At 42.2% G+C, this 16,090-nt stretch overlaps 1 protein-coding gene across 4 annotated transcripts; it reads right to left on the bottom strand.

Moving 5' to 3' along the window:
- Positions 1-151: 151 nt before the first annotated feature.
- On the bottom strand, positions 152-15,161 carry arhgap22 (Rho GTPase activating protein 22). Of its 4 annotated transcripts, XM_050070759.1 has the most exons (12): positions 14,887-14,904; positions 14,622-14,721; positions 13,297-13,432; positions 8,132-8,328; positions 6,688-6,775; positions 3,856-3,984; positions 3,496-3,706; positions 3,273-3,405; positions 3,114-3,187; positions 2,608-2,729; positions 705-1,704; positions 152-614 (listed from the first exon to the last, which is right to left on the bottom strand). In XM_050070759.1, exons 3-12 carry the CDS (start codon positions 13,340-13,342, stop codon positions 395-397), a joined length of 2,220 nt encoding a protein of 739 aa, XP_049926716.1. In that variant the 5' UTR covers positions 13,343-13,432; positions 14,622-14,721; positions 14,887-14,904; the 3' UTR covers positions 152-394. The 4 variants fall into 4 exon arrangements, with proteins under 4 accessions (XP_049926716.1, XP_049926715.1, XP_049926714.1 ...); XM_050070758.1 differs by lacking the exons at positions 13,297-13,432; positions 14,887-14,904 and adding an exon at positions 15,013-15,161; XM_050070757.1 differs by lacking the exon at positions 13,297-13,432 and having other exon boundaries at positions 14,887-14,939.
- Positions 15,162-16,090: the final 929 nt, after the last annotated feature.

Below are 16,090 nucleotides of genomic sequence, written 5' to 3'. Positions count from 1 at the left end.
CATTGTTCTTTTTTCTTGTCAAGTCAAAAATTTTTTCAAGACTATGAGTTTTAAGGGGGACTGAACAGGGTGTGTATGGGAAAACTATACCTCATATCGTCAATAAGGCTTTTTCTGCTTTCTTAAAGAGGAATTTAGTCAATAAATAATCAGCTACATGACCTATGATGTAACATGGTAAGGAATGGTAAAATGCTTGCTTGGTCCAGAGGAGTTCTCGTTTGGCACCGGCACTGGTCAGTGTAGGCACAAGACGGCTGTACTAAAGAGGACACGATGGCAAATAGTACTGCACTAGAGGTATTTGGTCTTAAAAGCTTTGGGGCTGGCTGGTCTTCCCAGTATTCAAGCTCCTCCTCCTCTGATGGACCAGATGAAGGCAGGTTGGTCTGGTCTAGTTGGTCTGTGTTCCTCCTGTGGTCAGATCTCCGAGGGTTTTGAAGAACTCCTCCATCTCTTTCTGGAGGAGAACGTTTCGGTTCTCTGCGTCTTGATGTGCCCGCTCCGAGTTCCTGAGTCGGATCTCCAGCATGTGGAACTTCTTCTTCTCCTGGTCCAGCTCCTCCTCGAGGCGGTTTACCTGGAACTGGTACTTAGAACAGGATTCCTCCAACCTCAAAAAAGAGAAGAGGAGGTTATAAATAACAACTTGTGGTGATTTTAATGAGTGATTTGACAGGAAATGATGAGTGACTCATACTTACTTGCGAATGCAGGTTTCGTAGCTCATCCTCTGCTTCTTCAGCTCCTGCTTGAGCTCAGTCAGCATGTTGGAGAGACCTTCATTTGTTCCTGTGAGATCATCCTCAGCACCGCTTGCACTTTGATCCAGAGTACTTGTACTGTCCCTGGCCTCTGTGGGTTTCTCTTGACCCTGCTCTAATTTTACTGCCTTGTCGGTTCCCTCTGGCTCGGCCAGCGAGATCTCAAAGGACGTCCAGATGGAGGAGGTGTCAGCAGGCAGGCTTAGACTAGATGGGGCAACATTGTCATAGGCAGACAGTCTGTGGGATTGGAGGAGGGCTCTATGAGACAGAGGCATTTGAGAGGAGTCGTCATCAGAGTCTCTCTGTGTGTCCTTAAGAGTGGTCTCTTTAAGGGAAAGGGTTGAATCCTTTAGATTAGAGTCTTTAAGTCTTTCACCAGATGAGGTTGTACGCCTGTGAACTCGGAGGGACGACAAGCCGTTCATCAACCAGTTACTTCCACCAGCTGCCGACACATCACCTGCCGACCCCCCTATTTTCCCCCTGGGCCCCCCAGATGCTGTACTGCCTTTGAAGGAGCACCTCCAGGAGGGCAGGGCTTTAGACTGTTTACTGGGGCTAACAGCTACTTCACTTCCACCTTTCCCTTCAGTTTTGCTATCTGCTTTTCCATCCACTTCTGACTGACCTTTGCCCTTCCCTTCAATTTGACCATCCTCAACCTTCTCCGAGGTTGTAACTGGGCTTGGTGCAATCAGCTTACTGTCGGAAGAAGGGGTGGAAGGTTGGGGCTCTTCTTTGGGGGTTTTGGAGCCTGTACCTGAGGAAGGTGGGGTGTCAGTGTCTTCCTGTGAGACCCATTCCACTTTGCACCGCTGAATAGGGCTCAGCTGCTGCTGCGGAGGAATATCGGCCTCAGTTTCTGGCTCCTCCCGTTGGTAAAGTCGGGCGTGCTCACTGATCAGCACAGTCATGAGGTGCTGCACCTGTGAACTTCCTGTGGAAGACATATACACATAAGTATTTACCTGCCTGAAATGTTTCATGGCATTGTACATTGAACTATATTGGAAAGCAACTATAGTCTGCAGGTCAAGGAGACAATTCACCCCAAATCAGAAATACATATTTTTCCTCTCCTCTTACGTGCTATTTATCAGTCTAGATTGTTTTGGTTTGAGTGTCTGAGTGTTGGAGACATCAGCCGTAGAGAAGTCTGCTGTCTCTTGAATATATTGAAACCAGATGGCACTCAGCTTGTGGTAGTTAAAGTGCCAAAAAAATACATTAAAACAAACTCAACAGCAATGTCTCATTCCAGAAATTATGACCTGGTTACTCAACATAATCCACAGATGCAGATCTATTTTCTTTCTATGGAACTACAACTGCCCACCATATCACTTCACAGAGGGAAGTGTGGATCTACTTATGGATGAGAGGCTCGAAACAGCGCAAGATATAAATATTAATGCCATCCTCTTCAGCTGAGCTGTAATGTTAGCTAGCTCAGTGGTGCTAGCTAGTCTAGCAGTAGATGCATGCTTTCTTCTGCAAGGTGAAACAGTTGACATGGTTGATCGGTAGACAGGAAATAGTTCCTACATTAAACTGCTCACAACACAGTCTGTGGACTATATGAAGTAACCAGGTTATGATTTCTGTAAAGAGACATTGCTGTTGAGTTTTTCAAATGTATTTTTTTGGTGCTTTGAGCACCTCAAGCAGAGTGCCATCTAGTTCCATTGTATTCAAGAGAAGGAAGACATCTCTATGGCCAATATCTTCAACTCAAACCAAAACTAGATTAATAAATAGCAGGTAAGAGGATAAAATATATAATATATATTTTATTTTGGGGTGGCCTGTCTCACTAACATATGTTGACATTGTCACCAACCCTCCATCATGGTTACTGGATCCTCAACTCTGGGTCGAAGGATATTGGGTCCAAACACAGTAGCCAGATTCTGAACACTCATCTTATTCTCATTGGAGTGAGATTGAACCTCATCCAGAAACCTGAGAAGAAAGTAGCAAAAGCAGAACTTGTGTAAAATCATCCCTCCTTCTGTTCCTGTCTAGTAAAATTCAAACTAATGAAAAGGAGGACTGAGTCATGATTCTGGCTGGTGTGTGGGTTCAGCTGATGATATTTAAATAGATGCAGAAGGCAGAGAAGACATGCAATTATACACTCAGAGTCAATCAATGTGATGTCACTTCCCCTGATGACGAGGGTGTGGGTGTAATGAATGTTATTTCTCTTGTGTGACAGGCCGACAAATCCTCAATCATCAAACAGTGAATGTGACATAGCAGCAACAAAAAACCCCATCACAGTCATATCTGTGGGCTCAGCAACTACTGAAATATACAGCAGACAACAGGGCGGTGATGACTTACTTGCAGATGTATGTGAGGAGGTTGTAGTTGACCTGAGGAAGGGATTTCACCTGTTTGCCAAGCTCTACAATACCCTTGAAGAAAAATAAGACATGTTTATTGTCAAGGCAATAGGAACAGGAAATACACAAGTTAAATGTTAAGCAGACATGTAATTACCATTGCTTTGTCCTTGGTAAGAAGTGGAGCACAGGAGAGAAACTGTGTGTATTTGGAGAATGGGATTATAGGCTCCGGCAGTTCCCGTATGTACAGCTTTAGTAGCGATGCCACTGTGTGGACATCTGTGGTACTGTAAGAAACAGAGAGTAGACATACAGTTACGAACAGATGATTGCTTGGCATGCTATTGTAGATAAAATGCCCCCTCCCATTGCATCACCTGTCAAATACTGGCTTCTCGCCACGGTCAAATGCATCCTGCAGCTCTCGAACATGATTGGTCTGTCCAGGGGCCCTGAAAAGACCCTCCTCCTGGAGCCCATGTTCGCGTATGAAACACACGCACTGTTCGACCAACACAGGGACCAGCCGCTGAGGGCCACACTGGGCCTCGTATAACATTGTCTCCTCTAGGTGCTGCCCAAAGACACCTGCAGCCATACAGAAAATTAAATCAGGTCATTAGTAGCACAAAATGTTTCCTTGTGTGTACCAAAGAAGTTTACGTCCCCTCTTTAAAGTATTAATAATATATTTGCTTAATTTTTGTTGTGTTTGCGTGAATGTTTAATAATCACACCTCCTCCAAGCGGAGCCCATATGACTCTACGTATAGCTCTGACCCACTCCTCCATGTCACTCTGAGAGTTGGCCATCAGCAGGAATGATTCGTGGCTTATGCCTGTTCGATCCTTTTCTCCAGCTCCCCCTGAAAACACAAACATATTTCATTACTTTCTGGATCAATAGGACAAAATGACTAACACACCTCAAAGCCACTGTGCTTCAAATATGTGAATACACTCACAGAGCAGATATCACTTTTAAAGACACTTTGCTGATCACACAAACTGTATCATCTGCGAAGAAGTCGCTTTTACCAACTAGAACTCTCAGTATTTCCAATACAACCTTATTAGCTCCAGCACCCCTGTAAAGTACAAAGAGGCAGCCATGCAGCTCTGCCTCCCTGCCTCTCCTTCCTCTGGCTGCATACAGCTTGATACCACCCGCTTTGACATTTTAGTTTGACATTCTAGTTTATTTCAGTTTAGCTTTGATTACACTTTGTGAAATTCTCTCCCTTTCAGTGACTTTTTAATCGCTTGCTTTTGAAGAGGTGGAAGCATTACTCAGTTACAGATGGAGATAAAAGCAGCAAAGCCACCATTCATGAAAATGTTCTTAGTGATGAAATCCTTCCTATAAATGCAATCCAAAAGACACAGATTTTTGCGAGTGGGTTTGGTAGGGGTTGCTATCAGTACCTGCATTCATTACTACGTCCTGCATTGTGGTGCATAGTGTGTTGTGTGTGAGAGAAATGACCCAGAAAGCGTAGTGTTCCCTGTGGACACCAGCAAATGCACCATGCCTCTCACCATGTCTCTTTTGTCTTTCTGTCCAGGACCTTTTCCTCAGCAACTGTTATGAGACCATACTGGTGTGTTTGCATGTTTTACCTCATTTGCTACAAATTACACATCGTTTGCATGACTGCCAACCATTTTCCAAAGCACAGTGTTGTCTTTTAGATTCTGAATGGGTTTTTCTTAATTTACAAGCAGCTATTGGTCTCCATTTTATTGTATGGTGACGGCCTTATGGTGAACTGAGGGTAATATATCAGAATAAGCATCTTATCTTTTTTCACGACCATCAAAATTGAGTTTAATGCTGCTGTGAGATGATTTGAAACCAGCAGCTGCCTGGGATGAGGAAAACATTCATGTTCCAGATCATTGCACACCACTGCATGTGTTAGTCAACAATTCTGCATAGTTCATTATTTAAAAAGTGATCACAGATCAATATCAAACTGCAGAATTGCAGAGCTGCAATACGTTTAAAATGTGCTGCCTGAATTATCAATATAATATTGACTCAGGTAGCCCCCTGTCTACATAGCAAATGAGTTAAAACATCTGTAAACACTGGAATGGTCCTTAAAGATGCATAAACATACAAAAACACAGAAAGGCCACATGCATAATTAAAAACACTAAACTGCTACAGCCTAAATGTTTTACACACACAGCAGAGATCACATGTGATAATGATGCAGTGTGTTCCATTTGGCCCGACGCAGCCCTGCAGTAGCTGCTAAATCTGCTGACATTCATGTAATTCTAAACACAGGTAATGTGCTGTACATTCAGTGAGGAAGAGCTTACTTTACTTTTTATGCTCCACCAAAAGCTGAGACAATGCAGCAGAACAGAGAGAGAGATGACATACCAGTGTTGTCAGACATGATAGGTGAAAATGTCACAAGTGTTTTTGTGCACGGTGTTTCTATGAAATATTTTTTTTTTCTCTACAGGACCTTTGATACAATACACAAAGACCCTGTTAATCCGGGCAACACAGAGAGTCGCAGGGGGAGACTTGTGGCGTTACAGTATTTCTACAATACATCCCCCTCATGGATGATCAAAGTTTAAAAAATGTACTTACTACAATCATTAATGGAAACATCCCCAGGATAAATTCTCAGGATGTTACTCAACCTGCTGCAGTAATCACCCATGTTGAACTTCTGCCCTCAGTAGAACTGAGCAGTGGTGACCCTTACGAAGACCGGGTGCTTGCACGTGAACCTATGCTGATACAACCCAAGATGCTAGTCCATGAGATTCATACAGAGACACTACCATCACAGCCAGTAACTAAGCAAACTGTATCATGTCTTCCAACTTCTTTCTTTCTTTCTTTCTTTCTTTCTTTCTTTCTTTCTTTCTTTCTTTCTTTCTTTCTTTCTTCTTCTGATCTCTCTACTGTACATACTGTCCACTGTTCGGACTGTAATCATGCCAACCCCACGCTGTCAACAGCAGAAATGAATGAAGCCGTTGTTGTACCCTCGGACACACGACCGTGGAAATCACATCCTTTCTGCTGTTCTGCATATTTCATGCATGCGTTGAGGCCTGTGACTCATATGTAGCTATTGGTTTACTTCTGTTTTCCATCCATCACTTTGACTCTGTGGCGGCGAGGTTTACGCAGTGGAAATTACCTGCTGTGTGTATGGTATGATCATAATTTCAAGCAACACAGAGAGATGCCATTTTGGATTAACAGCAAACCTGGTATCAGGTTTACGTTCTAGTGGTTGTGGTATATGCACTGATGTTGATGATTTGGGTTTCATCACCCTCTGTGGCACTCTTAGTCAGACTCCAGCTTTAATCTTGATGTCTTTTTTGCAAAACAACATTATAAGTTTTGGTACTGGTGAGAAGTTATATCAGATGTGCTTCATCACCTCAGGATTTAGTTTAACATACACCTTTTAAAAAAATCTTGTCTTGGATGACACTTAGTAATAAACAGATGGCTCAGCATCACTTGAACAAGCCTTACTTACTGACTCGCTTCCTTGCACACCAAGTCGTCTGTGCCAACTCACCTGGAACGATTTCAAACGGGTGACGACCAGGCTCATCCTGATTGGCAGGCAGCTCATTGACCTGACTGCCCTGAAGAGGAATACAACCCTGCGGGAGAAAGGAGAGGAAGGTGTGAGACAGACAGATAGAAAGAAAGACTGACAGGCGGCCAGGCATGAGGAAAACACCTGTACTAACGGTATTCAAGGGCCAAACAAGAAATCAATTAGTGGTTCTGGACTTGGACGTGTAGTGCATGTTAAACATTATAGCGTTCTGAGTACACTGAGCTCTGGGCATCTGTCCAACAGAGGGAGGTAATGATGATGGAGGGAGGGATGACTCAGGGAAACATCTCTTCATCTATTTATCCCTGTGGAGCTTCCTGTACTGTGCATTTCTGATCGTTCCAGCATAGATAGGCTCAAAGGTCACCTACTAAGTGCTTACAGCAGAACCACAGGGCAGCTAGTTACCACATTATCGGTGTGTGTCAGGGCAATAACAACACACTATAACATTAATGGAGAGTATGGGGTTGTCTTAAAGGAACACTCCACCCACAAAATGATCATTTGTATATCAGTTACTCACCTCATGTTATCTTAAATTCATGAGGAAAACTTTGTTTTTCTCGCATTCCTCCATGGTGAACGAAGAATCAAAATATAGAGAAAATTCTTGATGAATTGGAGTGAATGGGGGCCACAATTAACAACAGCAAAACTATATTAAAAAATCTGTTTACAAACTCTTGTACAATTTGTGCAGTATAATTCAAGTCTCATTTATCCAGTTGTATGCTGAGTACTTCCCAAACCCATGCATTTACGCCAAAACCTTCCGATTTAAAACATTACTGCTCGAGTATTCTGCTCGTAAATTCCATTATTGGAGTTAAAAAACACACACACTTGCCCAGGTGGGTTACTTTTCCATGTGAGACTGTTAATGCTTAAATGTGAGCGTTTGTTAACGTATGTTTGGATATAGCTTTGTTGTCCCAATCCAACCCGAATTATCAATAATTTTCTCCATTTTTGGATTCCTTGTTTACCTTAGAGGCTTGTGAGAAAAACATTGTCCTCAGTGTAACCCGAGGTAAGTAATTCATATACAAATGATAATTTTGTGGGTTTTCCTTCAAAAAAAAAAAAAAAGATAACAGCATGTAGCTTTAAAAGTCACTGTCACATAATGCAGAGAAGTGCTACATTTTACTAGAGGGCTACAACATGTATTTTGCTGCCTGATTTAAAGGAATCAATAAGCCGTTTACACAGTTGGATAGCACAATGGATCGACTGGCCCGGAGGGAAAACACTAACCAGTCAAATTAATGAAGCTTGAATATGTATCAGGCTTCCAACCAGAATTAATCCGAGCACGCAGCAGTGCAGCCTCCTGGGGCACCAGGTGACATCTGGTAACTGTCTTGTACATGTGTTATTCTGTGAGCGTCACCTGTGCCTTAGTTTCATCCTGGTCCTTGTAGAAATACAGAGCTTCGGTCCTCAGGACAAACCATCGCAGCTGCCAGTTTTTCATGATACTCCGCTGTCTCTTCAGCCAGCCTGCCTTCAGTGCTTTCTCCTGATCCAGAGGAGAGCAGGGCCTGGAGACCCGAGACAACTCTCCGAGCACCATGCTCTTGGACCGTGCTACATGAGCATAAGAATAAAAGAAAGACAGAGTGAGATAAAGGCATACAGTTACATGAAGACAGAGGATTCATGTTATTTTAGGATTTTCTGTCTATGTTGTTTTGCCATTATTCTAAAAATTCACCCACAGACGATCCTGAATCATTATTCACAGAAGTCTCTCTTGGGTTCAGCTAAGCCCACAGGCTTGACCATGCATCCAGATTTCCTCATAAGTCAATCTACCAAGGCATGTCCTCCATTTTGCAGCGCAGACATCCTGCTTTAACATGAAATCTATCTCTCTATTCCATTACATTTTATTATGTGCTTCAGATATTAATGAGGGCATTTATCATTTCTAATTTCATTGCGGTGCAGAGAAGAGTTTTGCTTTGGATCAGGTTGCGTTTTAACTGCTACAGACCGATTACAAGCCTGGATTATAGTATATTAGCATAGGTATGCCAAAGGTATAGAGCAAAAACAGTGACAGTAGAGTGATCCCTGGGGAGTCAGGGAGAGGGAGAGAGAGGGAGAGAGATAAACAGACGGCAGATGGAGAGGAGAGAGAAATCAATGGCGTCTTTTTTTCCTGTTAATTGCATCTTGCTTTCTGCTGAGGACAGCAGTGAAGGTATCTGCAAGGGCCTGGACTGAAATCTCTCTCCTGCTTCCTCTCTTTCTCTCTCGCTTATCAGCTCTCTGTCTGGACTCCTCTTTTCATTTCTCCCCTTTCTGGATGTCCTTCATTTGCAGAGTCATGATTGCTGGGAAGGGACAAGACCAGAGACCACGTGAAGCAGTCATTAACAAAACTGTACGCTGACAGCAGGAGCAGGCAGAGCAGGAGCTATAAATACAGCGGACGTGGCCGTGTTTCGTACAAAAAGAGGCAGGAAATCTCAAAGAGGAACTGCTTTGTTTTTTTAAATCTACTGTCAGCAAAGAACTGTTAGTGTACACGGATCAAAGTGTTGCCCTTTCAGGAAATAATGTTACTCAAAGTGCATCACCTCATATTTAATAACATAATAAACTATAACATTATTAGTGATAATCAGTGTTGGAAGAAGTATTCAGATCTTGTACTTACAACCCATATAATGCCACACTTTTTACAGACACAAAATTACAGGTAAAAGTTCTGCATTCAAAATTTTAGATTAGTAAAATATTAAAATATTATCAAGAGAATGTATTTTAAGGGACAGTTCACCCAAAAATCAAAAATGCATATTTTCCTCTCACCTGTAGTGCTGTTTACCAGTCTAGATTGTGTGGTGTAAGTGTCTGAGTGTTGGAGATATCAGCTGTAGAGATGTCTGCCTTCTCTTGAATATAATGGAACTAGATGGCACTCAGCTTGTGGTGCTCAAAGCGCCAAAAAACACATCTGAAAAACTCAACATCAATGTCTCTTTCCAGAAATCATGACCTGGTTACTCAAAATAATCATCAAAATTTGTTGTAAGCAATTTCATGTAGTAACTATTTTCTTTCTATTGAACTACACCCACCCACTGTATCACAGAAGGAAGTGTGCATCTACTGCTAGCTCACCTAGCACCACTGAGCTAGCTAACATCACAGCTCAGCCGAGGACGATGCCATTAATGTTTACATCTTGTGCTGCCACAACGCAAACCTCTCATCCATGAGTTGAAGCATGCCTTATTAAAATACATGAAAAAAACCTATACAGCAATGTCTCTTTCCAGAAATCATGACCTGGTTAGTTGACATAATCCACAGACCTTGTTGTGAGCAGTTTCATGTAGGAACTATTTAATTTCTACTGAACTACACCCCCCCAGCCTTATCACTTTGCAGAAGGAAGTGTGCGTCCTCAGCTAGCTCAGTGGTGCTAGGTAGACTAGCAGTAGATGCATGCAGTCCATATCTCCAACACTCAGCAACTCACACCAAAACAATCTAGATAAATAAACACAGGTAAAAGGAAAAATATGTTTTTGGATTTTGGGGTGAACTGTCCCTTTAAAGTAGCCTCTCAAAAGTAAAAGTACTAATAATGCAAAGAAAGGCACCTGTGACCATTTCATGAGTGTATATTATATCAATGAGTTATTTATATTGATTAAATGTGTACGCAGCGTATTACTGTTGTAGTCAGGTGACGTGGAGCTAATTTTCACCATCATGTGTGCTTTTGGGTAGATTAATCTATAACAGTGCATAATGTTTTATAAACTGATCATATATTTTGAATGCAATATCTTAATCTATAAAGAAAGTAGTGAATAAAGTTGTAAAATCAATGTAGTGGAGTAAGAAGTACAATATTACCCTCTGAACTGTACTGTGGTAGAGGCATACAGTGCAGAACAGTACCTCAAATGTGTACTTAGTAATATTCCAGCACTTGTTATGTACAGTATGAAAATGGCCCCAGTCAGTGTTACATTACATCATAACCACATTAATTATTAACGATGCATTACTGTAGCATTTGGCTGTTATGTTTGGTCGCAGTGGAGCAAATTTTAACTACATTATTTACTGTTGGGTAATTTAATCTAACAGAGTGCATCACATTTACAATATTAATCTGTAAAGTAGTTATAGCTGTCAAATGAAAAGGAGTAAAAAGCAGTTTTTCCATCTGAAATGTAGTGATGTACAACATTTAAAACACAATGACTTGGACATAATAACCTACTGTACACTACAAGTTTGTACTGTACTTGACGACATGTACTAAGGTCCTTTCCATCACCACTAGTAAAACTTTTAGATATTAAATTCTGCAATTTACTTCATATTAAGAATTAAATTATTCAGCTAATATTGGTATGATTTATCATTGATCATTCATAATCACACACATATTCATGGGCTTTTTTTTTTACTATCATATAAATGAGATCATGTTTATATTTTCTGATGAATATGGTGCAGCATCAAACCTTCAGATTGGACAAAGTCTCATTAGTAAAATCTTTAGGAAATTATAAAATGTCATGAAGTCTTAATGGTAATTTTGCGCCTATGGTGTCTCAACATAATCATTTCTTGACAAAAGCACTGTATTATTAATTCAAACGTCCTCATATTGGCAGTTATTCAGCCACACGGATAATGATAGAAGCCTCAACCACATCCGAGTTTTACCAGTAACTTCCTGTAAGTCCCTACACCACTTAACTACTTTAGGATTCTGCTCCGATATCTCGGCTTCTGAGTGCAGATCCAGCTCTGTGATGCTGTATGATGCTGCATAAAAGGGTCAGAGGAGAGCAGAGCTGGGAATCTAATCAAAGGAGAATACCATTACAGCAAATGAGAGATGGCAAGCGCACAAAATGTGGCAAGCAAAGTGAAGTGGCTACTGCACTCTCCAACTGTGCTCAAGGAGAAGGACGAGGCACCTCTCCTTCCCATCATCTTTTATGGCCTTACTTTTACTGCTGGTTTAGAATAAGACGGCTGCCAGGTGAGAAATAAAACAACAGCATGCCTAAACACACACACACAAGGAAGGATTCTTGGAGCTGCTGCTAGCCAATACATTACTCTGGGATGTCCATTTTCATACAAAGATGTGAAAGACACTCTCCTGTCAGGGTGGAAATGCCACTGTAACAGCAATTTTGTGGATAATCTTCCCTATAACCCAATACTAATCCATTTCTTTGAGATAAGCTGGCAACTGTCACAACTCCCCAGGTCACCTGACACAGCGTGTGTCGGTTGTCTATAGCAACCACCTGCTACGACGAGCACAGCAAGTATTTATACTCCGCATCATGATGATCTTCAGTGCCAGGGGTTGTTCCTGTGATTTACAGCTTCCTTATTCATCTTCACGCAGTCATGTGAGAAGCATGTATGTGCGGCGTCCCGACTTCACTGATCACAAGTGGGTTTTACCCGGCGTTAGAGGAACTATGTTTGACAGTCAGCTGTTGTGATTTACAGGAGCGGAGAGCCCTGCATTCCTTTCGCCACCTCTGATCTAGAGTCACCTGTCAAAACCACGCCAACCCAGAACTAACCCAATAAACCCTGAGCAAATAGAGATGTGGTTATGTGCTCAGGTGTGAACATGTCAGGATGCGGGCCATTGTTGGAGGGTGGATTATCCTACCAGCAGCCATGTTCACTACAACCCCCAGTATCTCCACCAGGATCAAATCTTCCAGGAATGAGGACAGTATAATGAGGAGACATGAGGGATTACATCACTCCGTAGTAGAGCCTGTTAACTCTCAATGAGCATTGGACACAGAAGATAAAGCCTCAACACTTGAGATCATGCAAGAAACCTCAGGTCATTGCTGATTGTCACAGGGATGCAGAATGACACCGGTGCTACTAACATGGCGCTGTTCCCCCCTTTTTGATGTCATTATCAATGAAAGCACTGACAACAATATTGATGTTACATTATTGCAAAGACAGCAGGACAAATGGAGCTCTGCAGAGACAGCGAGAGAAAAAGAGAGAAGGCTGCAGAGAGAAAGAAGCAAGAGAGCATGGAAAGGCAGAAAAGAGATGAAGGGATGGAGGAAAGGGGAGTGCGCTTACCCCGGCGTGCCTGTTTTATCTTGGGGCTCAGCATGGTTACCGTTGCTGTGCTGCTCCCTCTCACAGAGACATGACTGCATCCCTCTGTTCACACACTATTCCTCAAACACACACACACACACACACACTCAGAGGCTCTCGCTGCTGCCTCGCCCTGTTACTCCTCATCCTCTCCGAGCATCTCTCTCCCCGGCTCACTGTCTAGCACTTGGACACTGTCTCTGTCTGATTTCACACACGCACACTTACAAGCACTTAACCACACACTCTCCTCTGCCTCCCCTCCTTTCTTTCGTCTCACTCCCCCTGTCTGTCCCACTGGCCCGGCGTGCTGCTGTTCTCACATACCTAGAGCCCTGCCCACTCCCTCTCTCTCCCCTCTCCTCTCCTGTCTGTCTCTCTGCCTCCTGCTGTACACTCTCAGTATCAATTTCTCACCGTCTATAAATATGTCTGGCTGTGTGTCCTCTGTCTTGTCACCCATTTCTTTACATTGGCTCCTGCATCGCTCCACAGTCTTCACAATCCCTCCAGCTGTTTGCTCATGGAGATTCGATTATGGTCTCCTCTGTACCTGAAGTACAACCTCAGATCAATACATTTGATTTAACTGACACCATCCTGGCCATTAAATGTTTGATGCAGAGCACATATTGTCTGCACCTATAAGCCATTGCAGATGTGTAATACATTTGGGTGGACACGTGTGAAAAACTGACAAAACTCCACTGCACAGCGCTCATATTGAGTAACCCGAGTCATTCAGGCTCAGGATTTATAGTCCGAGGGGAAATGCCACATCGCTCAGTCACTCAGCAATCTGTAGGATGAAAGCCACAACACTCAAGGGTGTGATGTTCTTGTTTCTATTCAGCCTGGTTGGGTTGTGTTGGGTGTGATAAAGCAGATAAATGCTGGATGAGAGTAAAATGCAGTACAGGGACACTACTGACTGAGCTTTCTCATAGGGAAAAATAACCTACTTCGCTCACACGTAACAATCAATGACAAAAGGTTCCTGCCATACACTGCTTTAATAAAGGCTTTATAAAGGAGTGACAGTAGAGGCATAACTATGGGGATTTAATTCCTTACATTTTCAAAACTACCCTGACTCCTAGATATGGTAGAGAAATGGTGTGGGGCCAGATAAATACCCTAAAATTAGAGCTTAACTTTATATGAGAGCTCAGATAGCCAGGAAGTTGGACTCTATGAAAGGGTGTCGCGAGATACCAAAGTTGACAATAACCACAAAGTTTAAAAATGAAATATTGATGTCATGTTAATAATACACATATGATAATATCGTGTGAAAAATAATCCATAGCCTCCTAAATCATTTCTGTTTCTGTCTGTTCTCGGTTTGTCTCCCTCCATCAGCATCATATGGTTGCCTTTTCATGATCCATTAAATGTAATTTTCACGCTTTTGTTCATTTATGGTTACATCCTCTCTCCCCTTCTCCCTACACTCATATTTCGAGTGTAAGTAAGTAGTAAGTAATCAATTCCCCTAAAAGGGACAAAATACTCAATAAACAAAGCCAAATTTGACTTTGACTGATAGAATTATTCCTTCTTTTTTCCCCAAATTTCAAGAAATACTGCAATAATATCATTATTGTGAACTCTTTTGGCCATGCTAATCGTGTAGTGAAACTCTGATATCATGCCAGTCCTAATCGTACACGACACAATAGGTCATCACCTTTCTTGATACAATGATCATTGCTCTTAAACATAAAAAGACAGAGCTTTACCTGCCAATTCCTTTGGTTTGTCACTGGCGAGAGGAGTCCTGGATGATCTCATGACAGTGAACCTGTCTGCACAGTGTGTCCCTCTGCACTGGGGCCATCTCTAGAGCCACAACACACACACACACACACACACACACACACACACACACACACACACACCCACACACACAAGCACACTCCGAGTCTAAACAATGGCAATACTGAAATCTCAGTCCTCTGCTTAATTGATAATCACCAAGAACCAAATCAAATGACATTCACATACCCAAAGAGAAGGAACTACTATAGCTGCCATAAGTAACACAGCAATGACGCGAGCCTGAAGAATGCTGAAGTGAACAGACTCTGATAGAAGGAAGGAAATAAAGACAGTCATGCGAGTATTACTTGCCATGTCATCTCAGATGGGCAGACCAGACGACTCTGAGTCTGGAGCCTGACTCTCCGTGCTGCATAAGAACGCATCAAACAGTCCCAAGCAGCTGCTGTGATAGAAGCGGCTTTACACAGAAATAAAACACAGCTGTGCGATGCTCTCCTGCTGTCCTCGTCTTTTGAATTTTTTTAAGTCTGTCTCTTTCTAAGGAAGTGAGCTGCCCTGATGGAGAAGTGAAAACTGCTGACTTCTATGTAAAAAATATTATGGGCTTCTCCCTCATCTTTTTTTACTGTACATTTTTCCCACTCACAACGGAGTAAAAATCAATGCTCTGGCTGTTAGTGATCTGACTATGTAAATTGAGAGGGAAGGGCACAAGCTTTGAATTTAAAAAGCCTTTCAATGCCAGTCTCTCTCCAGCTACACAGTCAGTGATGGAAAGTATCTAAAGACATTTACTCTAGTACTCAAGCATGATTTTAACACATATGGACTTGAGTATTTCCATTTTATGCTACTTTACACTTCTACTCAACTACATTTTAGAGACAGACAGACAGACTACGTTTATTACACTTACTTTTTATCATATGACATGACACAGTACTATATTACACATCTATCCAGTAGTTTACAAAGTATCTAAAACTAGCTCCACACTCACCAACGACAGCATCAAAGGTACAGTGTGTAGGATCTAGTGGCATCTTGCAATGGGCAGGCCTGTCGTTAGGAGGGGTCAAAGGGCACAGATGACCCCAGCCCAAGGCCCAGGGGCGTTCATGCAAAAGTCTATGCATCACTGGTGGTGCTGGTGTGGGTGTGGCTGAATTTTGAAAATTTAGTCCCCCTGTTCTGTAATGAATTGCTTTTAAAAGTCCTTTTATGATGCATTTCTTTTGCATCTTGTCTTGATGCTTTTGATGTTTTATGTGAAGTACTTTGAAATGCTTTGTTGCTGAAATGTGCAGTATAAGTACATTTGATTTGCCATGCCTTGTTCATATTTCCTAGTGGCTAGCCTGGCAATGAGGTTGCAGAACTGAAATTTCTCCCGTGTGCAAAACTTTTCGGAGAACTACGGTGGCCG

This window comes from Epinephelus moara, chromosome 19 (genome assembly GCF_006386435.1).
Source record: "Epinephelus moara isolate mb chromosome 19, YSFRI_EMoa_1.0, whole genome shotgun sequence".
NCBI lineage: Eukaryota > Metazoa > Chordata > Actinopteri > Perciformes > Serranidae > Epinephelus > Epinephelus moara.
Note: the sequence above shows the minus strand (reverse complement) of the source record. Positions and strands in the feature narration are given on the sequence as shown.

Bases quoted from the DNA above. Each gene is read 5' to 3' on its own strand.
- arhgap22 (XM_050070757.1), bottom strand. From the start codon at position 14,916: ATGGCAGCTATAGTAGTTCCTTCTCTTTGG. The intron at 3,985-6,687 runs GTGAGTTGGCAC...TTGTGTTTTCAG, and splicing joins CCCGTTTGAAATCGTTCCAG to GGGGAGCTGGAGAAAAGGAT. The intron at 1,705-2,607 runs GTTGGTGACAAT...TGTCTTCCACAG, and splicing joins TCCAGTAACCATGATGGAGG to GAAGTTCACAGGTGCAGCAC.